This window comes from Symphalangus syndactylus, chromosome 10 (genome assembly GCF_028878055.3).
Source record: "Symphalangus syndactylus isolate Jambi chromosome 10, NHGRI_mSymSyn1-v2.1_pri, whole genome shotgun sequence".
NCBI lineage: Eukaryota > Metazoa > Chordata > Mammalia > Primates > Hylobatidae > Symphalangus > Symphalangus syndactylus.
Genome location: NC_072432.2, coordinates 86103527 through 86129912, shown reverse-complemented (window position 1 = coordinate 86129912; position 26386 = coordinate 86103527). Strand labels below are relative to the sequence as shown.

Below are 26386 nucleotides of genomic sequence, written 5' to 3'. Positions count from 1 at the left end.
CACAGCCTCCATGTGAAACAATGATTATTATTGCTAACATTTATTAAATGAGTACTAATGTGGTAGAACCTATGGTAAGCCCTTCATGTCTTCTATAACATTTAACTTCTCACAATGGCTCTATAAAATAGGTGCTGTGCCCAGCCTCAGTTTTCACATGTGGGAGCTGAAGCACGGAGGGGTTAAGTGATTTGTTTCAGGGAACACCACTGGTAAGTGACAGATCTAGAAGTCCAACCAAGCAGTTGAACACCAGAGCCTCTGCTCTTAGCCTTACTCTAAATACCCCTGAAAATTGGCTTTGTGTTTCCATAACCTGATAGGACATTCATAAAAAGACCCCAGCAGCAGATTCTACCTCAGCAATGTGGAACAGAAAAAATAATGTATTTATACACAGAAAAATAAAAGAAAATAGCTTTTCCATGATGACTATGGGACAAAGGCAGTGGTCAGTAATAATGATTTGGGGCTGAGAAAAATATCCCTTGCATGCCCAAGTTAGCATGCTCTAACTGAAGGAAAGGCAGCTACTTGGCTGTGGGAATACTTCCTACGGACAGAAGATAATCCCTTACATTAACCTGGTGTCCCACAGTAGGCTGTGATACCTATTGCTGTGGTCAGCAACACCATGGAGGCTTCACTGTGGGACTTCAGATTTGTTGGTGAAGAGAAAGCTATAGGGGTCCCACTCTCCATCCCAGCTGGAGGTCTCTGAGATGCAACACGAGGAGCCTTGGAATGAATTTCTCCACAGCCAGAGCTCTAAATCTGGAAGAAGCCCAAGACTACTGCTGGAGCTCACAGAATGGTCATCCCTGGAGCAGCAGCCGCCTCCCCTACATCCTACCTGCCTCCCCATCATACTCAGAAGGCAAACCTCCTTCCCCTTGGAGTCTGGAAGGGGATCTGTGGCTGAGAAACCAGAGGAAAGCAGGGTGGCTTCATGACAGAGGTCAAGGGGACTACGTTACATAGGGCTCTTGATGGCAAGTGACAGAAATCCAGCTTAAGTTATCTTAAGGAAAAGAGGAAAATGTATTCGCTCAAGTAACCAGGCTGAGGGAAAGGCAGGTGGCCACCAGGGTCCTGGGACAGTGCAACGAGGACTTGGAACCCACCAGGCCCTTTCTGTCTCTTGCCTCTTCTCTCTAAGGCTCAGTTTAATTCTCCTGCAGATTGGTGGCTTCCTTGCAGTATAAAAACATGGCTGCCAGCTGCTCTCATGAGCACCTCTTCCCAGCTTCATGGTTAAGAAGGAATGCTCTTCCCTCTGAAAACTGGCACAAGACAGGGATGCCCTCTCTCACCGCTACTATTCAACATAGTGCTGGAAGTTCTGGCCAGAGCAATCAGGCAGGAGAAGGAAATAAAGGGTATTCAATTAGGAAAAGAGGAAGTCAAATTGTCCCTGTTTGCAGATGACATGATTGTATATCTAGAAAACCCCACTGTCTCGGCCCAAAATCTCCTTAAGCTGATTAGCAACTTCAGCAAAGTCTCAGGATACAAAATTAATGTACAAAAATCACAAGCATTCTTGTACACCAATAACAGACAAACAGAGAGCCAAATCATGAGTGAACTCCCATTCACAATTGCTTCAAAGAGAATAAAATACCTAGGAATCCAACTTACAAGGGACGTGAAGGACCTCTTCAAGGAGAACTACAAACCACTGCTCAATGAAATAAAAGAGGATACAAACAAATGGAAGAACATTCCATGCTCATGGGTTGGAAGAATCAATATCGTGAAAATGGCCATACTGCCCAAGGTAATTTATAGATTCAATGCCATCCCCATCAAGCTACCAATGACTTTCTTCACAGAATTGGAAAAAACTACTTTAAAGTTCATATGGAACCAAAAAAGAGCCCGCATCGCCAAGTCAATCCTAAGCCAAAAGAACAAAGCTGGAGGCATCACGCTACCTGACTTTAAACTATACTACAAGGCTACAGTAACCAAAACAGCATGGTACTGGTACCACAACAGAGACATAGATCAATGGAACAGAACAGAGCCCTCAGAAATGATGCCGCATAGCTACAACTATCTGATCTTTGACAAACCTGACAAAAACAAGAAATGGGGAAAGGATTCCCTATTTAATAAATGGTGCTGGGAAAACTGGCTAGCCATATGTAGAAAGCTGCAACTGGATCCCTTCCTTACACCTTATACAAAAATTAATTCAAGATGGATTAAAGACTTATATGTTAGACCTAAAACCATTAAAATCCTACAAGAAAACCTAGGCAATACCATTCAGGACATAGGCGTGGGCAAGGACTTCATGTCTAAAACACCAAAAGCAATGGCAACAAAAGCCAAAATTGACAAATGGGATCTCATTAAACTAAAGAGCTTCTGCACAGCAAAAGAAACTATCATCAGAGTGAACAGGCAACCTACACAATGGGAGAAAATTTTTGCAACCTACTCATCTGACAAAGGGCTAATATCCAGAATCTACAATGAACTCAAACAAATTTACAAGAAAAAAACAAACAACCCCATCAAAAAGTGGGCAGAGGACATGAACAGACACTTCTCAAAAGAAGACATTTATGCAGCCAAAAAACACATGAAGAAATGCTCCTCATCACTGGCCATCAGAGAAATGCAAATCAAAACCACAGTGAGATACCATCTCACACCAGTTAGAATGGCCATCATTAAAAAATCAGGAAACAACAGGTGCTGGAGAGGATGTGGAGAAATAGGAACACTTTTACACTGTTGGTGGGACTGTAAACTAGTTCAACCATTGTGGAAGTCAGTGTGGCGATTCCTCAGGGATCTAGAACTAGAAATACCATTTGACCCAGCCATCCCATTACTGGGTATATACCCAAAGGACTATAAATCATGCTGCTATAAAGACACATGCACACGTATGTTTATTGCGGCACTATTCACAATAGCAAAGAGTTGGAACCAACCCAAATGTCCAACAACGATAGACTGGATTAAGAAAATGTGGCACATATACACCATGGAATACTATGCAGCCATAAAAAATGATGAGTTCGTGTCCTTTGTAGGGACATGGATGAAACTGGAAAACATCATTCTCAGTAAACTATCGCAAGGACAAAAAACCAAACACCGCATGTTCTCACTCATAGGTGGGAATTGAACAATGAGAACTCATGGACACAGGAAGGGGAACATCACGCTCCGGGGACTGTTGTGGGGTGGGGGGAGGGGGGAGGGACAGCATTAGGAGATACACCTAATGCTAAATGACGAATTAATGGGTGCAGGAAATCAACATGGCACATGGATACATATGTAACAAACCTGCACATTGTGCACATGTACCCTAAAACCCTAAAGTATAATAAAAAAAAAAAAAAAAAAAAAGAAGGAATGCTCTTCCTTCCATTCCAGTTGGTAAAGTCCTAGACAAGAAAGCCAAATGGCCCAGTCCTGTGGGCAAAAAGGTGAAGCGCTATAAAAGACAGTCCCCATTAACATCAAGTGGGGGAAAAGGAAGAGTAGCTGCCCATGAAGGATTCTCAGAAGGAGGGCTGGGTCCCCAGCAGGCAACAGCACAGATGTCCACCAGGTAAAGATCTTCCAGTCCTGGGCCCCCAAACCTCTGCAGTATGGTGGGAGCTGCCCTGGGTGAGCAGCAGGGGAAGAGAAAACAGGGATGAGACAGCAGGGCTGGAGTTGCTGAAATCCTGGCAAAATTCGATTTGTGGTCAGAATGAAACATACCTTCCTAACTCAGGTCTTCAATGCTTTGGGGAACTCATGTGGCTTGGGAGACTGAAGGCACACAAGAGAGGAAGGCAAGTGGATCAGAGACACCCCACAATTCCAGAAACCACCCTGGGCTTCAAATGCAAATGTTGCTGCCATGCAGAAGGAGTGGGGTTGTAAACATAAGGGTTGGAAAAAAAAAAAAACAAACGCAGTCTGGTTGCAGGATTTCCACCTGAGCCCTGCAGAGCTGTTCTGCCAGACAGTCTACAAAGCACGCACCTGGGTCTGCAAGTGCTGGGTGTGTGCTTCTATTTAATAAATAACCCTGGCACACTGTATAAACATCAGATGAACATGAAAGCTGCAACATCTGGAGAACTGTCACCATCTGCCACTCTGAGGGGAGCATTTAAACAATCAGCAGGATAGGAGCAGTATGTGGCCTGAGTTAAAAAAAAAAAAAAAATGTTGGCAGCTGCTGCCAGCTATCAGTTGCTGAGAATAGAAGTGGTTCTTCCTGACGTGGCAGTTTATGGACTTTCACAAATCCTGGGTGACCCCTCACAAAGGCGGAGGCCAACATACCAACCGGCTCCAATGGCCGTCACTCATCAAGTGCGTTTACAAGGCTTTGTTCCTGTCTCTTCTGTGGCCTCACAATGGCAGACGCACACCAGGTCCCACAACCAGAGAAAAAGAGAGGGAGGTTACTCGTGGAGATGTCAGAAAAAGCACTCCCCTTGTGCCTGACTTCTTTGATTAAACCCTTGTTTGATTTTGTCCAGAGAGGCAAGACTTCAACATGTAGCTCTAAGTGCTGGGCCAGGCACCCCAGGTTTAGATGAAAAACTAACGCTGATAGAGGTATGTGTTTACATCAGACCGAGGTTATACTTACATTTTTCATTTGTTAATATAAATCTAAGTCAACCACCTCAAGCGGGACTCAGCAAGGGCTGCTCTTTATTAATGGGCTGGCCGTTGCTGTTTTTAAGAGAGTGCCATTAACCCTAACATACGGGCTCCTTGTGTAATCGAACAGTAAATGTGATTATGATCCCAACTGCCATCTCCAGGCACTCCTCGGAACACACGTTCTTTGTACAGGAGAAATAAAGTCAGACACAAAGGAAAAAAGGTTCATTTTCTCTTACTGTATCAAAATTGTTCCTTTAGATTAAGCAGGGTTATTCTTATTCCCCAAGGTGAGAAGCAAAAAACAAAGACACTTTAAGTCCAATTAGAAAATACACTCATGCGTAAACATTTGATCCCAGTCTTTATTACAAGGTTATGAACTTGTGCTTACATATTAAAATCTGACTGAGCTGTGAGGCCCTTTTGTTAATACTATAAGGCAGGCTCCACGTGTTTGTTTATTTCTGGGAAGGAAAGAATTAACTGGGCTCTTATCCCAGCTCTGTCTCAAATCAGGTACTTTCCTCACTTATTAATGGAGGAGGGGAGAGTGCTGGACAAGATGTTTTCTGAAGTTCCTTTCAGCAGTAACATTCCATAACATGGTGACATTTTTTATGTGCTTAAGGAGTTGTCGTGATTGACCTTTCATTACGGTTTCACCCCCACCCTCAACAAGTGACGTTCGTCAGATCCAACATCCCTGTGTCTACAGATCTCACAGCCACCATAGGCACAAGGACAAAGGAACAGCTCTCGGAGGAGCGGCTCTAACTTGGGAGTAGTTGAGTCCCACATCAGCCACCCATGGCCAGAAATACGGCTATGGCTAGAGTAGAGGATAGGTGTCTCTGTACAGCTCTCCTGTTCCCCAGAGATGCCTTGCCATTCCACCTCAAATGGCTCTTATACTTTTTGGAAAGCTCTACAGGTAAATACAGTTCAAGCATGGAGGTAATTTACCATAAATAAGAACAATAAGCTGATAATCACTGTTAATCACATTTAAACATTAACCTGAACTCATTATGTATTAGGCATTATGCAAACTGCTTTATGTGTATTATCATGTGTAATCCTCCCAATAACTCTTGACAATTGGTATTATTACACCTACCCCACTGATGAAGAAACTAAGGCTTAGAGAGGAAAAGTAATTTGCAATGTCTCATGGTTCAGAGGTGGTCACGTTGGCATTTGAATCCAGACAGTCTGACTCTTGAGTCTATATGTTTAACCACCATGCTATGATGCCTTTTACAAGACAGGCAGGCAGGCAAAGCTCTGGACAGGATTTAAAGAGGCTTTGGTTCTAGGCTCAATCTGTAATGGCTGAGTGACGTCCAACAGGTCACTTCGCAAGTATTGGCTGCAGTTTCTTTCTGCCGGATAATAGGAGGTTGGGCTGGGTCAGTGCTCTTCAAAGCGGGGTATATGGGCTGCTCTACCCAGAATCACCTGGGGTGCTTATCTGGGCTCCATTGCAGATGAATAAAATCAGAATCCTTGGGGATAAGGTCCAGGAATCTATCTGTTGAACAAGAACCCCAGGTGATTCTTCAGCATATTAAAGTCTGAGAACCCTACATGATTCCTAAATCTCATCTGGGCTGTATTATTAAATCGCCCATGGTTTCCTTTTGTTAGAGACTCTTCAAGAATGCAAGCCATTCTCTTTCAATGGGGCCCAAAGTCAACCCCCAAATACCCAGAACATCCTCTTTAGATCAACTTTATGTGACACAAGCTCTTGCTTTCTGTACGACACGGGCACATTCCTCCTCCTCTAAGATGCTTACGCCGCGCCAAATGAATTCCGCTCATTTACGAGGAATGCAAAAACAAGATGACATGGCCTTAGCTAAAATAATTTTCTTAAAGTTGTTTTGCAAATAGATGTGAATAAACATATGGAACTAGTTACGGAGGAAAGGGTCACTGGATTACAGAACACAGACAGTACATGAGGGAGGGAGGCAGGGAGGAAGAGAGAGACTCCAAATTGAAACACACACACACACACACACACACACACACACACACACACTTGAATCACCTATACAGAAGAAAACAGGTAAAATTAGGCTGTAAGTGAACAATGTGAGAGAAAATAGGCTTCATTTTTACTGAGAATAAGTAAGTTTTGTCACCTTGTCCATGGTCTTAATTTTTTCTCTGAATTTATGTTCCTATTTCCCCCTAAAAATGTCCCTCTAACCCCATTATCTTCATTCTTTCCCCTAACTTACCTTTTGGCCTATTTATGTTTGTCCCTTCCTGCTGAAAGTGAGGTTAGAGTGACAAAATAACCTACACCCAGTACCTTATAATTTCATGATTTTACTGCCCAACAGGTAAGGATGCAAAGCCTCCTCACCTGAGGCCTCAACTCTGGCTACCAAGATGGCCAACTACTGGCATTAGTCATGCGGCCACCAGGCCCATGGCCTGCCTGCTGATGTTTCCGCAGAGAGGCACATCTTCTTCTTCTTCTTCTTTTTTTTTTTTTTTTTTTTGAGACAGAGTTTCGCTCTTGTTGCCCAGGCTGGAGTGCAATGGGCGTGTGTGATCTTGGCTCACCACAACCTCCGCCTCCCGGGTTCAAGTGATTCTCCTGCCTCAGCCTCCCGAGTAGCTGGGATTACAGGCATGCAGCACCATGCCCAGCTAATTTTGTATTTTTTAGTAGAGATGGGGTTTCTCCATGTTGGTCAGGCTGGTCTCGAACTCCTGACCTCAGGTGATCCGCCTGCCTCAGCCTCCCAAAGTGTTGGGATTACAGGCGTGAGCCACCGTACCCGGCGAAAGCACATCTTCTTTTCCATGCACCTCATTTCTTTCTCTGACACACATGCACAACACACACACACGCACAGCACACATGTGCTAACAGTAGCAAAAGTCACTCACAACAACAAAAATTTATTATACAGCAACTATGCAAAGTACAGTTCCAGTTGCTATGAGGAAAACAAAGATGCAAAGATGTGTAAGATGTGGTCTCCCCTTTAAGGACCTTAGCGCCTAATTTTAGAGACTAGGAATGCTCCAGGAAGTGAGTATGGTAGGAATTCATGGTCATTGTGAGTAGTCTGGCTACAAAATGTCCTCCTGGGGGAAGTGGGACCTGAGCGGGACCTTGCAGGAGAGGCTGAGGAGAGTTGGCAGATCTTTCTGGGCACAGAAAATGACTGCAGTCTCCACTCCCACTTCTTTTGATTCTGGCACATTGATTTTCCTTACCCTTTACCCTCAGCTCCCGTGATTCAGAACTTTACCTTGCTCACCAAAGCAGTCTGTCCATCTGGCCACGGTGAGGGCTCAGCATGGCCCAGAATCCAGATCAGTCTGAGACATGATCTTGAGACTTTTGCTGGAACCATGGGAAAGGGAAGTTCTCCTTCTTGGGGGGCCGCTTGCTCAGAGGATGTAATCCTGGAGCTACTGGTGGCCACTTTGCTACTACCCAGAGAGGGATGAACTAAGAATAAAGCCAACACCGAGAGAGGCAGAGCCAAGATAGAGGCAGACTCCTGAGGACAAAGATTGAGGGAACCAGACCTATCCCTGGCCTTTTATTTCATATGAGCTGTTTATTTTAATCCACTTTTTAAAAGCTAGCTTGAGTTGATTAGCTGTCATTTGTAAGTTGGAAGGAGAAATGTCAGGGTGTTCATGGAATAGTGGGAAAACCAGCCTCCCTGGTTGATGTTGAGCAGCTGAAAAGGTGAGGTGTGGCCAGACTTGGCAGAGGGTGGGAGGGGAGGCATGAATGCAAAGCAATGGAATAAGAACTTCATATCGTATTAGCAAGAGGTGCTACTGACGACTTATGGGTGGGAAAACACTGATGACAGAGGTAACGTTTTAGTAAGAGTTCACGCACAAGACAGGAGGGAGGGCAAGATGAGCTCTTAGGTTACTTTCAGCCTGCAGATTCGGTGTAGGTGGTAATAGCTGGTGACAGTCATGGCTTAGAAGTGGTGAGACTGGAATCTGGGATAAGCAGAAGGCAGTTATAGACAGGCTGAAGGCAATACTACAGTGGTGATGATAGGAAGGCAGAAGGGAGGCTTGCAATGACATTGTGAAAGAACTGACCCCACGTTGGTGACTGCTTGTGACAGGCAAAGGGAAGAGAAGATGTTGAGTCCCTGCACCTCTGAATTGAGAGGACAGTGGTTCCACCGATGGAAATCACCGGTGGAGGGGGGATGATTCTCACCTAAGACTTTTGAAAGAATGTGACTGGAGCTTAAAGGTGGCCATGGTAATCCTTTAATCTCCCTGCGTATGGGTTGGACAAGACAAGCTTTGAGGTCCCAGCCAATTCTATGGCTCTCTGATTCCAGGACACAGGTCAAGGTTGCAAATGCAGATTTGGCACTGAAGGGAGCTCTCTGTTCTAAGCAGCTTCAGTGGGTACCTCACAGAAGCTCCAACTCAAAGCAGGAATCTCCTTTCCAGAAAGTCTGTTCGTTGGGCCTTCAACCTGAACACATTTTACTTCTGGTACCTTACAAACTCTCGAGGCCATCAACTTTGCTGCCAGATAGCTTTAACAAAAAATGACACCCTTTATTGAGTTGAAATAGTCTTCCCTATAAATGCGGTCTGTAGGTTGTAGTATTTTCTCCTGAAGGTAGCACATTTAAGAAGCAGCATAGCTGGGCTGGGAGTGGGGTGGCAGAGGTCATTCTCCTTGGCCACGTTCTCAAAATATGATTGTCTTCCTATTTTTTTCTTTTTGAAGTAATATGTTAAAATGAGCATTGTGTTAATGCTATGATGAAAATAGTTTGGCGGGGGGGCAGCATGACTGAAACAGGCTAAGAAAGTAGACAAAAGTTGTAACTTCTTGCCTCCCTGTCCGTCTGCTTTAATCAGCAGTAAGAAACCTGCCTTACCCCCAGACTGGCTCTCCCAGATGATGGAATCTGACTTTCATTGAAATGAAGTCGAATCCCTTTTTCCCAAGACAGCTTATCCAATATTTTACTATCATGGTCATTGTGAATCTTTCTTTTCCAAATTAAGTGATTATCTCTGTTGATGACACAGCTGAAGTTTTTAGCTTGGATGAGATCCCAAAAGGAGAAGGAATAGAAAGAAGGGCCAAGGCCTCACAAATCCACACAAAAGTGACTTACTTGTATATAAGCTCATTGATTTCCTTATTTCTCCTCCCCCAGGGCAACACACACAAACCTGGCTTTGTTTCAATCAAGAATGACTAAACAAACACAAGTTTCACCAAGTTGAAGTCTCCAGAAGTACTCCATTCCTATGAAGGCATTTTAATTATCCTCTATTGAAAAAAAACTGTATCTTCCCAAGTTTGCAACTTATTTTCAGAATGCCCTGATCAATTATTAGCGAGATTACTATGGGGACAATTTAGGGTTAAAAAAACAAAATCTTTCTCTCTGTTGTTATTGTTTCTGTTGTTTTCTCCTGATACAACGTAAGGTTGGAAGAGAAGTGAGAATCCTGGGGTCACTCACCCTACTGCTTTAAAAATGTCCACATATACTTCATTCTTTCGCATTAAGAATTTGCTGTAAGGTCCTTGGACTGTCTTCTCTTTCCCATTTCCGGGAGTCGCGTTCTAAAAGGCAATCTGTCTTTCTGAGAGTACCCATGTCTGTAAAGAAAATATTTTTAACTTGATGTTTTGTTTTTTAATCTAACCACCCTGCCCCGTTCCTTATCTTAAATCGAACTACTTCAAATATGAGTATGTAAGGTACAGTTACATATTCAACTGTCTGCAAAAGTCTCTCCATCAAATGAACTCAAATTCCCCTTTTCTAGCCATGATTATCTATTTATTTTTCCTCAGGAATGGGGAAAAACAGCTCCTCTGAGACAGGAGTCTCTTCTGTAAATTTGATGAGCAACGGCCTACATCTCTCTCTCAGCCTCAGTTTCACACTCCAAAAGATACACTATTGGTAAAAACAGAGGTGAGGGGAGGATAAAATGTTGCCTTTTGGTTTCGTAAGTTGGACAAGAAGCAATGGCTGTGCAACATTAAAAGTTCCATATTGTGTTGTTATCTGAATAGTTAATCAAATACCTGAAAATCAAGAGATGCCTAAGAAAAATTAGACATGAGAATGAAGGAGTAGTCATACATTTATCCTTGCCAAATTACATTTTTCTCTTGTCATTAATTGGGAAAAAGAATAATATAAAGATTGTATTCAATTATTTCCATTGAAAAGCTCAATGATAGATTAATTAAGACCAACACATCTTTCCCTGAAGCAGGCCACTTAGCAATGTTCTGGGCACCAATTTTAGAAATGGAAAGCCTCCAAGCGGCTGTGTTCCAAGATTTTAAAGCTAATTAGTACAGAGAAATTATTTTTATCTATGCATCATGTAAAGATACAAAAACTAGGTCAGGAATATTTCTGCCTATTGTTAGTTGCTTAAGTTCTGGACTGGTTGAATGCACAGGAGCTTGGCAGAAGGGTAAAGATGCATATATCACAGGTTGAATCCAATCCAGTGTTAAGTCATCAGTAGTAACTGCTAATTGCTTTAGCTAACAGGTCCAACTTTTCCAAAATAGGAAAAGGACATTTTACTATACCAAAAAGGGGTTCACATATTCCCAAAACCAATGTCTTTTCCAACGGCCCTGTCAGCACTGAAGTAATCTCCATCCATGTTTCCAGGCACATTCTAGGAGTTGCAGGCTAAGTGTCTTGAATTTTGATTTCACTGAATTAATGGTTCAAGGTAAACAAAGTGGGTTTGCAATGTCAAGACAATATAGTCAACTACTACAATCCACCTCAGATTGCCAAAGTAATATCGACATTGAGAAATGTGAGGGACACACACACACACACATACACATAGACTCAGAAGCAATCCTTGAATCTTTTGGTCTCAAACACCCATCAAGTGTAGTTTGTTGTCCAGCCCTCACTTGAGTACTCCTAAGGGTGAGCTAGCATAAAATAGGATGCTCTAAGATAAGCATCTGAGATAAAATAACACCATGTTAATTTAGTCAGTAATTTAGACAATGGTATCAGTTGAGATCCCATCTTGCAATGGAAAAAGCCTCGCAGAAATGACATTAATAACATGATTCCTAATCTGAAAGGCACAATGTATGGTGGTGACTAAGTGAATAAAACAAAAGACACATACACACACACACACACACACACATACACACACAGTGCTGTTGCCATCTATTTCATAATGATCATTCACTCAGAAAGCATTTATTGAACACCTTCTACAGGCCATAACCATCATGATAGGTGGAGGCCAGGCTGGAAAATATCAGATTTCATGTTATTTCTGCATTCTGTTGCACATATTTCCTTTTCTAGGAGCCATATTGAAAACACCCCAATAAATTAAGTAGACTATAAAAGCCCCCTCCAAAAAATGATGGGCCTAAGAGTGACATCTTTCATGGCATATTATTGGATTTCTTTGATTCCTCACTTCATGCCACAGACACTATTTACTGGCTTCCGGCCTCAGCCCAGAGCCCTCAGTTCCTCTGGCACCCCTAACCAATGCCCATTTCCCCCAGCAGCTGAGCACATGCTTCTTTTATTCTGCCCCTGCCATGCTAGTGTTCATTCTACCTACAGAGTGGTGTCCCATAACTTCCTTACTCTTCTCATGTTGATTGGTCAGAATCTGTGCATGCCCAATTTCCACAGCACTGTGCAGTATTCAAAATGATGCCAATATTGCTGACATTTCAGTTCCCAGAGGGTGTGGAGCAGAGCACCCACGGAGGCTGTGCGGTGCCCACTTCTGATCTTGCATGCCTCCTCTAGCACCTCCTGCTGTAGCCAGCAAGCCTGGCTGGGTCTGGCCTTTAGGAAAACAGCTCAGTACCATACATGTGACCAAAACCTGCCAAGACTTGGTTTCATTTGGTTTGACAGTTGTTATAGAAGGAGCCTAGGAGCTCACAATTCATTCTTTCATAGTCATAATAGGAAGATCATGGTTATGGTCCTTTTTCTATTATTTATTACTCAAAAATCTTCACTCTAGTGTCTGCAAATAATACTCTATGCTAATAATGCTACCAGTTATTGTAATTCAAACAACATGGGTAAACATGCCAAATACAGACTTCATGGGTGCTAAAAATGTGCTGAACTTGGATCTGATTGATAAGGACTTTCTTGGGACAAGAATTAAAAATGGCATGATCCTATGAAAACGACATCCGATTTATAGGATCAACCCTTGACAGCCCAGTCTCGACATGTTGAAGTGCCCTGATTTATGGAGACACACCAGGCCACCTGGTGATGGGCCCATGCCTCATGCCCTGCACCATTCTTTTTGTTCATAATTGCCAGGATTTTGTTGTGCTTTAAGGAAACATACCAAGGATGCATGTTTAGTAATTTTCCATATCTGGAATTTGAAATACTCTCAACTGATTATACGTGTGTTTTTTATGACATTCTCCTGTGCATGTGCAAAGTAGATCAATGTAAGCACAGGTCACTTGATGACCTGAGTCCTTTCCCAGGCAGTGCCCATGGTCATCTGCTCATCTACTGCTGTGGTCAATCTTGTGATTCCTCAGATTCTTTAAATCCCTTTCCTCCTTCCCACATTACCTCCCAAATCACCTTTTTAATCTCTGTTTTCGGGCTCATAACAATCTCTCCCCAAATCTCAACCATCCCTTACTCAACCAAGGGAGCTCTTACTCAACCAAGCAGCTCTTTATCTGGTTCTTCCCATCTTCTGCATCTAGTTTTTAAAAATATACTTCATTTATTTGGTAGGACAGTTTAGATTTATAAAAAAAGTGACAATAGCACAAAGATTTCTTATATAATTTATTGCTATCTGAAGCCAGTTTCTCTTATTACCCACATCTTACATAAGTCTGGTACCTTTTTTTACTATTAGTGAACCAATGCTGATACATTATCATAACTAAAGTATAAACTTTATACAGACTTTCTTTGTTTTTAAAAAAATTGTGTAAAGCTCATGTATATAACATAAAATTTACCATTGTAGCCATTTTAAGTGTACAGTTCAGTGGCATTAACAACATTCACATTATGCAGCCAACACCACCATCCATCTCTGGAACTCCTTTTATTTTGCAAAGCTGAATTCTTGACCCGTTAAACTGTAACCACACTCTCCCTTCCCTCCAGGCCCTGGCAAACACCATCCATTTTACTTTCTGTCTCTATGAATTTGACTATTGGAGATGCTTCATATAAGTAGAATCATACAATATTTGTCCTTTTATTTTTGGCTTACTTCAGTTAGCATAATGTCTTCTAGGTTCATCCATATTGTCCATCATCTGCATCTTTAAACAACCTCAAGGGCATGTTGCTGCACATTCTTGATCTTTCTACCATGGTCTCACTCTTACTTCTGGTTCTCCACCCTGCAGTTGGCCATCTTCCACATGGAACCCCAGCTTGCCTCTAGTTCTGGGACCTTGCCCTAAATCCCGTTTTGCCTCTGGGACCCGAGAACCCCTCCTAGATCTTACATCTTCAAATCACTTACTACATGGCAGTCCTTGTTGTCCCTAAGTAACACTATACATGTTATTTTGCTTAATTTTCACAACATCCCCATGAAGTAGGTACTATTATTAATCCCATTTTACAGATGAGGAAACTCAAGCATAACTTGCCAAAGGAATACAGTAAACAAATGGCAGTCTGAGAATTGGAATCTAGGCAGTCCCAAATGTCCTGTAATGTCTCTCAGTTCCTGCCAGTCCTGGTGTTCCTTCCATGGGAGAAGTGGTCCAGTTCTCTGCACTCCTGATAAGACCAGGAATGCACACATTTCCTCATGAGACTACAGCTGGTGCTGATTCCTTTTGGAATCTCTCCCCATTGCCCTGTTTGCTGGTTTGGGTCTGGTGGTACCAGTGTTTCCTGAGCCATGCCTGAGCTTGTGAGACCCTTTGTCTACCCTCTGGGCTCCGGAGCCTGTGTCTCATGCCCTGCTCTGCACAATTCTGTCCCTTCCTTTTTCCCCTCCCTATGTCATTCCCATCAGTGTTGACTTGTTTCCCAGTTCCAATATAACTTCAGCCAGAGTCCCCTCAGTTATTAATTTTTTTGTTAAATTTAATTCTACAACTACAGGGAAGATGGCTCTGGCATCCCACTAACATTTTATTTTATCATCTGGAAGGCTGGCAATACATAATAATTCAATTCAAAAGCCACAGTAGTCCTTTGGCCTGTATTAATAGAGGCCATTTCATAGCTGGGAAATGCTACCACCCTCGCAGGGGAAACACAGCCATCAATGTTTCCTCATTCCATTTCTAAAGTCATCTCTGCTCTCATTTAGACCGGGGCTACCGTGTGCTAGGCACTGTGCTAGGGCTAAGAATATAGGTTGCTGTTGCTCAACTATGCAGACAGCATCGTTGTTTGACATTTTAAATGCTGGGCACAAATGGTATTCTTACTAAAAGGCACAAAGTCAGGGGCTGCATCAGGGAGGAGATAAGGTACTTAAAATGCCACCTTGAGTTCAAATGGGAGCAAGTCAGAACGTGCAGGCATACTTGGTTCTGTTTAATGGCTGGGCTTTGTTAGTATCTAGTCTTCCAATCTGTGGCCATGGGGCAAATCGGTGATTGGGTGTACGGGTGTGTGTGTGCGTGCATGTATGTGTGTTCAGCATTTATGTAGCCGTCATTGGCTGACATGGAAGACAGATACTATTATGAATTCTTTACTGCAAGAAGGGAAGATTACACAGAGGTTGTCAAGAACCTAGCCACAGGGAAGTGGGTGTGACAAAAATCTCTGATTTATACTTCTACCACCGCAAGACAGAATTGGACAGGTATAAGGGGGATGCTGTTGGTGTGGGGATTGGCATCCAACTGTGTGTGTGTCTGGGTGCTTGTGTGTGTGCATGTTTGTATATGTGTGTGTTGTGCTCAAGGGATCTCATGTGGGGGAAGCCAAATGTTACCTGGGGATGGGGCCATAAAACACATTCAAATATATGACAAAGATTCTCTGCTTGGCCAAATGCTAGTTAGGCTTCTGAATCCTCTGCTAGGCCCATATGTTCACTTCCTTGTAAAATCCAGTTTTTGCAAAGAATTCTGCTACATCAGTTTAGCAAGAACCGCTATCCTCAATATCTGACCATCCTTGATATCTGATTCGGTTTCTCACCCTCCACCATTCCCCAGGTGATGTCCAATCACCCTGGTCTGTCTTTGGCAAGAATCCTGTTAGGTGGGTTTAGCCAGACTCTCCCTTGCCCCTGATGTCTCCCCTTAATAATTTTCCATCCACTGACTCCCAACACTCCTCCTTAGCTATAAATTCCCACTTGCTTATGATGTGTTTGGAGTTGAGCTCAACCTTTTTCCTGACTGCAAGACCCTGTTGTGGTGGTCTCTATAGCTATCTTTATGGTTCTGAATAAAGTCTTCCTTACCGTGCTTTAGTAAGTATCATTGAATAATTTTTAATAACATGTTTTTAAATCATACATAAATATAAATCATTGCTCTTGGCCCAAATATCCATTGGTAAGAAAATGGTTTAGGAAATTAGGCTTCATGACAGAAGGGAATATACTTATGGAACTCATAAGGGCTCTTCTCAAACATTCCATCTCTTGTTCTTCCAGGCGCACAGTAGATGAACAGTTCATTCCCCCTGAAGTTGGCTTGGCCATGTGATTTGTGTTGGCTGGTGGAAAGGAAGCTGGGGTGATGGGTGTTACTTCCAGGCAGGACTCTTAAGAGGCTGTTTATAATTTGCTATTTCTCCTTCCTCTGCCTCAGTGATTGTGGAAGTGTGTGTCCTGATGAGGTCTGACCCCCTGGGCCTGAGGAGGAGTGACTATGATAAGCAGAGCCTTCTGCAAACCTGAGGTAGTGATGCAGAGGGAGTGAGATATTAATTTGAGTTTTGTTTAGCCCCTGAGATTTGGGGATTATGTTAACTGGAGCAAAACCTAGCCTCTACTGCCTAAGATGACCTGCAAGGACCATTATGGAAAACATTAATAGTGTGAGCCTGAACTGGAAGAAAACATGCAGAAACAAAAATCACTGTTAGTTTTTTGAAAATGGGCAGTTTTCTTCAATATAGTTGCATTTTTTTCACTTATAAAAATGTTTAAAGAGGGTAAAAATCTCAAGGAGTAAATAAGAAAACAATTGGGGGGTGGAGCCAAGATGGCCGAATAGGAACAGCTCCAGTCTAGAGCTCCCAGCGTGAGCGATGCAGAAGACGGGTGATTTCTGCATTTCCATCTAAGGTACCGGGCTCATCTCACTGGGGAGTGTCGGAAAGTGGGTGCAGGACAGTGGGTGCAGTGTACCCAGCGTGAGCTGAAGCAGGGCAAGGCATTGCCTCACCCAGGAAGTGCAAGGGGTCAGGGAATTCCCTTTCCTAGTCAAAGAAAGGGGTGACAGACAGCACCTGGAAAATCAGGTCACTCCCACCCTAATACTGTGCTTTTCCAACGGTCTTAGCAAATGGCACACCAGGAGATTATATCCCACGCCTGGCTCGGAGGGTCTTAGGCCCACGGAGCCTCGCTCATTGCTAACACAGCAGTCTGAGATCAAACTGCAAGGCAGCAGGAAGGCTGGAGTGGGGGGGCGCCCACCATTGCTGAGGTTTGAGTATGTAAACAAAGCTGCCTGGAAGCTGGAAATGGGTGAAACCCACCACAGCTCAAGGAGGCCTGCCTGCCTCTGTAGACTCCACCTCTGGGGGCAAGGAGTAGCCAAACAAAAGACAGCAGAATCCTCTGCAGACTTAAATGTCCCCGTCCGACAGCCTTGAAGAGAGGAATGGTTCACCCAGCACGCAGCTGGAGATCTGAGAACGGACAGACTGCCTCCCCAAGTGGGTCCCAGACCCCCGAGTAGCCTAACTGGGAGGCACCCCCCAGCAGGGGCAGACTGACACCTCACACAGCCGGGTACTCCTCTGAGACTAAACTTCCAGAGAAATGATCAGGCAGCAACATTTGCTCCTCACCAATATCTGCTGTTCTGCAGCTTCTGCTGCTGATACCCAGGCAAACAGGGTCTGGAATGGACCTCCAGAAAACTCCAACAGACCTGCAGCTGAGGGTCCTGACTGTTAGAAGGAAAACTAACAAACAGAAAGGACATCCACACCAAAAACCCATCTGTACATCACCATCATCAAAGACCAAAGGTAGACAAAACCACAAAGAAGGGGAAAAAACAGAGCAGAAAAACTGGAAACCCTAAAAATCAGAGCGCCTCTCCTCCTCCAAAGGAATGCAGCTCCTCACCAGCAATGGAACAAAGCTGGACAGAGAATGACTTTGACAAGTTGAGGAAGAAGGCTTCAGACGATCAAACTACTCTGAGCTAAAGGAGGAAGTTCAAACCCATGGCAAAGAAGTTAAAAACCTTGAAAAAAATTTAGAAGAATGGCTAATTAGAATAACCAATGCAGAGAAGTCCTTAAAGGACCTGATGGAGCTGAATACCAAGGCACGAGAACTACGTGACAAATGCACAAGACTCAGTAGTTGATTCAATCAACTGGAAGAAAGGGTATCAGTGATGGAAGATCAAATGAATGAAATGAAGTGAGAAGAGAAGATTAGAGAAAAAAGAATTAAAAGAAACGAACAAAGCCTCCAACAAATAGGGGACTATGTGAAAATACCAAATCTATATCTGACTGGTGTACCTGAAAGTGATGGGAAGAATGGAACCAAGTTGGAAAACACTCTGCAGGATATTACCCAGGAGAACTTCCCCAATCTAGCAAGGCAGGCCAACATTGAAATTCAGGAAATACAGAGAACGCCACAAACATACTCCTCGAAAAGAGCAACTCCAAGACACATAATTGTCAGATTCACCAAAGTTGAAATGGAGGAAAAAATGTTAAGGGTAGCCAGAGAGAAAGGTAGGGTTACCCAGAAAGGGAAGCCCATCAGACTCATAGCAGATCTCTCGGCAGAAACTCTACAAGCCAGAAGAGAGTGGGGGCCAATATTCAACATTCTTAAAGAAAAGAATTTTCAACCCAGAATTTCATATCCAGCCAAACTAAGCTTCATAAGTGAAGGAGAAATAAAATCCTTTACAGACAAGCAAAGGCTGAGAGATGTTGTCACCATCAGGCCTGCCCTAAAAGAACTCCTGAAGGAAGCACTAAACACGGAAAGGAACAACCGGTACCAGCCACTGCAAAAACATGCCAAAGCGTAAAGACCATCGAGGCCGTGAAGAAACTGCATCAACTAACGAGCAAAATTAACCAGGTAACATCATAATGACAGGATCAAATTCACACATAACAATATTAACCTTAAATGTAAATGGGCTAAATGCTCCAATTAAAAGACACAGACTGGTAAATTGGATAAAGACTCAATGCCCATCAGTGCGCTGTATTCAGGAAACCCATCTCACGTGCAGAGACATACATAGGCTCAAAATAATGGGATGGAGGAAGATCTACCAAGAAAATGGAAAACAAAAAAAAGCAGGGGTTGCAATCCTAGTCTTGGGTAAAACAGATTTTAAACCAACAAAGATCAAATGAGACAAAGAAGGCCATTACATAATGGTAAAGAGATCAATTCAACAAGAAGAGCTAACTATCCTAAATATATATGCACCCAATACAGGAGCACTCAGATTCAAAAAGCAAGTCCTTAGAGACCTACAAAGAGACTTAGACTCCCACACAATAATAATGGGAGACTTTAACACCCCACTGTCAACATTAGACAGATCAACGAGACAGAAAGTTAACAAGGATATCCAGGAATTGAACTCTGCTCTGCATCAAGCAGACCTAATAGACATCTACAGAACTCTACACCCAAAATCAACAGAATATACATTCTTCTTAGCACCACACTGCACTTACTCCAAAATTGACCACACAGTTGGAAGTAAAGCCCTCCTCAGCAAATGTAAACGAACAGAAATTATAACAAACTGTCTCTCAGACCACAGTGCAATCAAACTAGAACTCAGGATGAAGAAACTCACTCAAAACCACTCAACTACATGGAAACTGAACAACCTGCTCCTGAATGACTACTTGGTACATAACAAAATGAAGGCAGAAACAAAGATATTCTTTGAAACCAGCGAGAACAAAGACACAACATACCAGAATCTCTGGGACACGTTCAAAGCAGCGTGTAGAGGGAAATTTACAGCACTAAATGCCCACAAGAGGAAGCAGGAAAGATCTAAAGTTGACACCCTAACATCACAATTAAAAGAACTAGAAAAGCAAGAGCAAACACATTCAAAAGCTACCAGAAGGCAAGAAATAACTAAGATCAGAGCAGAACTGAAGGAAATAGAGACACAAAAAACTCTTCAAAAAAATCAATGAATCCAGGAGCTGGTTTTTTGAAAAGATCAACAAAATTGATAGACCGCTTGCAAAACTAATAAAGAAGAAAAGAGAGAAGAATAAAATAGATGAAATAAAAAATGATAAAGGGGATATCACCAACGATCCCACAGAAGTATAGACTACCATCAGAGAATACTATAAACACCCCTACACAAATAAACTAGAAAATCTACAAGAAATGGATAAATTCCTCGACACAGACACCCTCCCAAGACTAAACCAGGAAGAAGTTGAATCTCTGAATAGACAAATAACAGGCTCTGAAATTGAGTCAACAATTAATAGCTTACCAACCAAAAAAAGTCCAGGACCAGATGGATTCACAGCTGAATTCTACCAGAGGTACAAGGAGGAGCTGGTACCATTCCTTCTGAAACTATTCTAATCAATAGAAAAAGAGGGAATCCTCCCTCACTCATTTTATGAGGCCAGCATCATCCTGATACCAAAGCCTGGCAGAGACCCAACAAAAAAAGAGAATTTTAGACCAATATCCCTGATGAACATCGATGCAAAAATCCTCAATAAAATACAAGCAAACTGAATCCAGCAGCACATCAAAAAGCTGATCCACCATGATCAAGTGGGCTTCATCCCTGGGATGCAAGGCTGGTTCATCATATGCAAATCAATAAACGTAATCCAGCATATAAACAGAACCAAAGACAAAAACCACATGATTATCTCAATAGATGCAGAAAAGGCCTTCGACAAAATTCAACAACCCTTCATGCTAAAAACTCTCAATAAATTAGGTAATGATGGGACATATCTCAAAATTATAAGAGCTATCTATGACAAACCCACAGCCAATATCATACTGAATGGGCAAAAACTGGAAGCATTCCCTTTGAAACCTGGCACAAGACAGGGATGCCCTCTCTCACCACTCCTATTCAACACAGTGTTGGAAGTTCTGGCCAGGGCAATCAAGCAGGAGAAGGAAATAAAGGGTATTCAATTAGGAAAAGAGGAAGTCAAATTGTCCCTGTTTGCAGATGACATGATTGTATATCTAGAGAACCCCATCATCTCAGCCCAAAATCTCCTTAAGCTGACAGGTCAGCAAAGTCTCAGGATACAAAATCAATGTGCAAAAATCACAAGCGTTCTTACACACCAATAACAGACAGAGAGCCAAATCATGAGTGAACTCCCATTCACAATTGCTTCAAAGAGAATAAAATACCTAGGAATCCAACTTACAAGGGACCTGAAGGACCTCTTCAAGGAGAACTACAAACCACTGCTCAATGAAATAAAAGAGGATACAAACAAATGGAAGAACATTCCATGCTCATGGGTAGGAAGAATCAATATCGTGAAAATGGCCTTACCACCCAAGGTAATTTATAGATTCATTGCCATCCCCATCAAGCTACCAATGACTTTCTTCACAGAATTGGAAAAAAACTACTTTAAAGTTCACATGGAACCAAAAAAGACCCCGCATTGCCAAGTTAATCCTAAGCCAAAAGAACAAAGCTGGAGGCATCATGCTACCTGGCTTCAAACTATACTACAAGGCTACAGTAACCAAAACAGCATGGTACTGGTACCAAACCAGAGATAGAGACCAATGGAACAGAACAGAGCCCTCACAAATAATACCACACATTGACGACCACCTGAACTTTGACAAACCTGACAAAAACAAGCAATGGGAAAAGGATTCCCTATTTAATAAATGGTGCTGGGAAAACTGGCTAGCCATATGTAGAGAGCTGAAACTGGATCCCTTCCTTACACCTTATACAAAAATTAATTCAAGACGGATTAAAGACTTACATGTTAGACCTAAAACCATTAAAACCCTAGAAGAAAACCTAGGCAATACCATTCAGGACATAGGCATGAGGAAGGACTTCATGTCTAAAACACCAAAAGCAATGGCAACAAAAGCCAAAATGGACAAATGGGATCTAATTAAACTAAAGAGCTTCTGCACAGCAAAAGAAACTACCATCAGAGTGAACAGGCAACCTACAAAATGGGAGAAAATTTTTGCAACCTACTCATCTGACCAAGGGCTAATATACAGAATCTACAATGAACTCAAACAAATTTACAAGAAAAAAAAAAGAAACAACCCCATCAAAAAGTGGGCAAAGGATATGAACAGACACTTCTCAAAAGAAGACATTTATGTAGCCAAAAGACACATGAAAAAATGCTCATCATCACTGGCCATTAGAGAAATGCAAATCAAAACCCCAATGTGATACCGTTTCACACCAGTCAGAATGGCGATCATTAAAAAGTCAGGAAACAACAGGTGCTGGAGAGGATGTGGAGAAATAGGAACACTTTTACACTGTTGGTGGGAATGTAAACTAGTTCAACCATTGCGGAAGTCGGTGTGGCGATTCCCCAGGGATCTAGAACTAGAAATACCATTTGACCCAGCCATCCCATTACTGGGTATATACCCAAAGGATTATAAATCATGCTGCTATAAAGACACATGCACACGAATGTTTATTGTGGCACTATTCACAATAGCAAAGACTTGGAACCAAGCCAAATGTCCATCAATGATAGACTGGATTAAGAAAATGTGGCACATATACACCATGGAATACTATGCAGCCATAAAAAATGATGAGTTCATGTCCTTTGTAGGGACATGGATGAAGCTGGAAACCATCATTCTCAGCAAACTATCGCAAGGACAAAAAACCCAACACCGCATGTTCTCACTCATAGGTGGGAATTGAACAATGAGAACACATGGACACAGGAAGGGGAACATCACACACGGGGGTCTGTTGTGGGGTGGGGGGAGGGGGGAGGGACAGCATTAGGAGATATACCTAATGTTAAATGACGAGTTAATGGGTGCAGCACACCAACATGGCACATGTATACATATGTAACAAACCTGCACCTTGTGGACATGCACCCTAAAAGTTAAAGTATAAAAAAAAAATTGGTTGTTTCTAAGATTCTATTCATGTACGGATTTGAACGCTTTGTAAAAAGAAAGCAATAGGAGTAAATTTTAGCTACTGCTGCTGAAGGCTGCTATTGTATTCAAATGAAGTTATGTCTACCTGGCAGGTGAAATGTTACTTAGATAAAGGGAATTGTTAGCGGAGCCATTTCCCTTGTCTTCCAGAGTGAAGCAGAAAATTATTTCCTCTTTTAAAGTCATGGGAAATTGTGGCTCTCCTCCTATCAAGCTTTCTCTTTAATCACAAGTATCATCTCCAAAATCAGAAATCTACCTCACAGGGATTCACCTCCTCCCGAAATAGTAAAAATTCTGGTGGAGAGGAAGGGGAGCGGTAGCCCAAACTAGAAATACTAGGCTGGATGAACTATAGCCACAGGTGGGCTTGTTTAAGTCAGAATGCCAGCAGACCCTGACACTGAAGGAGCGGATGTTCCCAGTGACCCAAACACCTATGACATGGGACAATCTGCCACTTCACTGAGGCATCGATTTGAATGCTCCACTGTGGATAACAGGTGTGGTAGCCCCATTCAAAGGTGAGTGAGCCCTCACCTGCACACCTCATCACAGCTTTTTTATTCACTCATATTGAGAAGGATGACAGAGTTGAGATTTTGGCATTGGCTCTGAGGACAGGCAGCCTTGATAGGAGTCCTGGCTCCACCATTTACTAGCTGGATAATGTTAGGCAAGTTATTTTACCTCTGTCTACTTCAGTTTTCTCATCTGAAAAATGAGGACAATAATAGCACTTACTTTGTAAGGTTGTTGGAGGATTTAAAGAGTCATACATCTAAAGCTGTCAGCATGGAGCCTCACACACAGTGAGCTCTGTGTCGGGCCAGCTCATATTCCTGTTATTATTGTTACCCACATCACTCTAACTTCCGTGAGGTTGCAAATTCTACTGTAAACAATTACTCCCACGGGAGATTTGACTCCTTGTACTGTCACTGGAGGTGGAGAGAGTATTAAGAAGTTGTACATAACTGATGATTTTTATAAGAAATTCAATAATTTTTGTTTAATATAAAATCATTAAGGTTCTGAAGAGGTCACTTATACTTGACTGCACTTTATGGGAGAAATTATGTGTTACAGCACCATTTCTAAATCTTAACAATTGCTAAGAGCTTAGGACATCCTTTCTAAGAATATTAAGGGTCTACCTCATTCCACTCTAAGGTCGAGGGGGTCAGGGCTGGCAGTCATACTCCTTTCCTGTAGGCGAGAACTTCATGGGAAGAGTGACAAAACAGTATTATCAGAGACTGGCTACAGTAGCTCCTTGGGATCCTCTGAGCTCAAGGGGCCAGACTATAGGCCAGAAGAAAGACACAGGCATCTGGCAAGGAACTAAAAAAGAGAGTATTACGTTTCCTTCTAGATTATTCTATTCAGTTAAAAATGGAAGTATCTGAGGCAGACAGTATTCAGTAACAAAGACTGAATGGCTGGCTAGATTCTCTCGTGCTCTAGTTATCGGGAATATGAACATATAATAAAGAGGAAAATTGTTACAGAGGAGCTAGCAGTTCCTACAGCCTTGCTCATTATTCAGGTATATGAGTAAGGAACACAGAGGCCAGGGCTCTTCTTTCAATGAATTCTTACAGCCTAAGAAGGATGAAGAGACTTCATCTATGCCATAGACTTCGTCTACGGCAGATGAGAAAGAGCCCATCCACGTTTTTGACATGCGTTTGGTTAGAAGCCTGGAGTCAAGTATGAGATTGAAAGGGTAAGATTCAGGGTGATTTTACTACTTGTTTATTTTCTGTTTGTGCCCAACAGCTCCACAGAACAGAGATTTAAACAAAATAGACTGTTTTGTTCACTGCTGTATCTCCAGTCCTTGGAGCAGTCGCTGGCATGTAGAAAGTGCTTGATAATTACTTGTGGAGAGGGTGATGCATGGAATGAAAGGAGAATTGTGGAGAGGGCAGCAGGGTAAGCAAACAGTCATCATAAGTGAGGAAGATACAGAATCTGGAGCTTGGAGGCCAGCAGGCCCAACAGAGAAGCTGTGAACACTGAAAGTCACCCCCGGAGCAAGGGAGGGTGCTCACAGGCCTCAACAGAATTCTGCAGGATGCTGGCCCTGCTCTCCCAGTGTTTGATGCTGGTCTCTGATGACCCCCTAGGCATTTTCAACAAGCATTCTAATTAGCATCTGCTAGTAAGGCCTGAATTATGTATATCTGAGCCCAACCTCCTCATCTATAAAATTGAAGTAATATATCTCTCAGGGTTGTTGTGACTATTACATTTCAGTAATACATGTGAAGTATGCAACATTTGGCAATGATTAGGACTCAGCAAATAGTAGTTATTATTGTTATTATAAAATAATACAGATGGTTTACTTCCTTAAGGTTTGTTTTTAGATTGATTGCCTAATTGTTGGATGTTCACTGTGATTAGTTGTTTTGGAAAAATAAAGAGGCATGTTTTGCTTTAAAAAAATGAAAAAAAAAAAAAGAAAGGAACAGTAGATAAACTTACTTGTGACATTGATCTTAGGTAAAATGTATGCTTTACAGAGCAAGCCCCAGAATATAGAATCAAGATGTTGACAACTCTGGCCCCCTAAGAGTGAAGTAATACTAAAAATGTGGCATATTTGATAAGTATCACACATAAGGTAAAGTAGAGAAAAAAATTAAATCCCTAAGAAAAATGTGTTTAGCCAGTGTAACCTGTTGGACTGGGTTTGTCATTGTTGTTTTGTAGAGATGCGGTCTTGCTCTCTTGTCCAGGGGTCTTGAACTCCTGGCTTCAAGTGACCCTCTCTCTTCAGCCTCCCAAGGTGTTGGGATTACAAGCAGGAGCCAACACACCAGGCATTTTTTTTTTTTTTTTGAGAGTAGTTAATAGCAAGATAAAATAGAAAATACATAATTGGACCCAAAACAGGCCAAGAAAATGATCCTGCCGTACTCTAACTGCCTGTTCCTGGGAGGCTTTTCCCAAGGGACTCCCAAGACTCCTAAGAGACCTCTACAGATGAATGTGAATAATACACCAGCGGTGTAGGCTTTCTAGGGGCTGATGCAATGACACAAGCCATACTCTTTTCTGTCTCTTCTATCTGAGGGTGCTCTGAGCTTGTCTTTACAAAAAGATGCATATACAAATATTTTTTCTTCTGTGTCATTAAAAGTTCACACTTACATGCCCTGTGATGAGTATTTCAAATATATATTAATAAAATGAAGTGCTTTTTCACAACTATTAGGAGACTCCATTTTTATGTACCATATTTCACTGAAAAGGTGTCTTGGGTGATTGAAATCATTAATTCAGAAATAACAAGGTCAGTCTTGCTAAACAGAAGACTGCAATAACACAAAATCAACATAGGATTCTGACATTT

General features: G+C 42.3%; 1 protein-coding gene across 4 annotated transcripts in view; it reads right to left on the bottom strand.

The window, feature by feature from the left end:
- Positions 1–26386, bottom strand: part of SCFD2 (sec1 family domain containing 2) — a 489317-nt gene that overhangs the window by 71889 nt on the left and 391042 nt on the right. The window contains exon 6 of one of the 4 annotated variants that reach the window (XM_063611223.1): positions 9900–10285. The exons of the other annotated variants lie outside the window; for them this stretch is intronic. Within the exon in view, the coding sequence (XP_063467293.1) occupies positions 10176–10285 (110 nt within the window). The 3' untranslated portion in view covers positions 9900–10175. Of the gene's footprint in view, positions 1–9899; positions 10286–26386 lie in introns of those variants that run through there. 4 annotated transcript variants of the gene reach the window in all.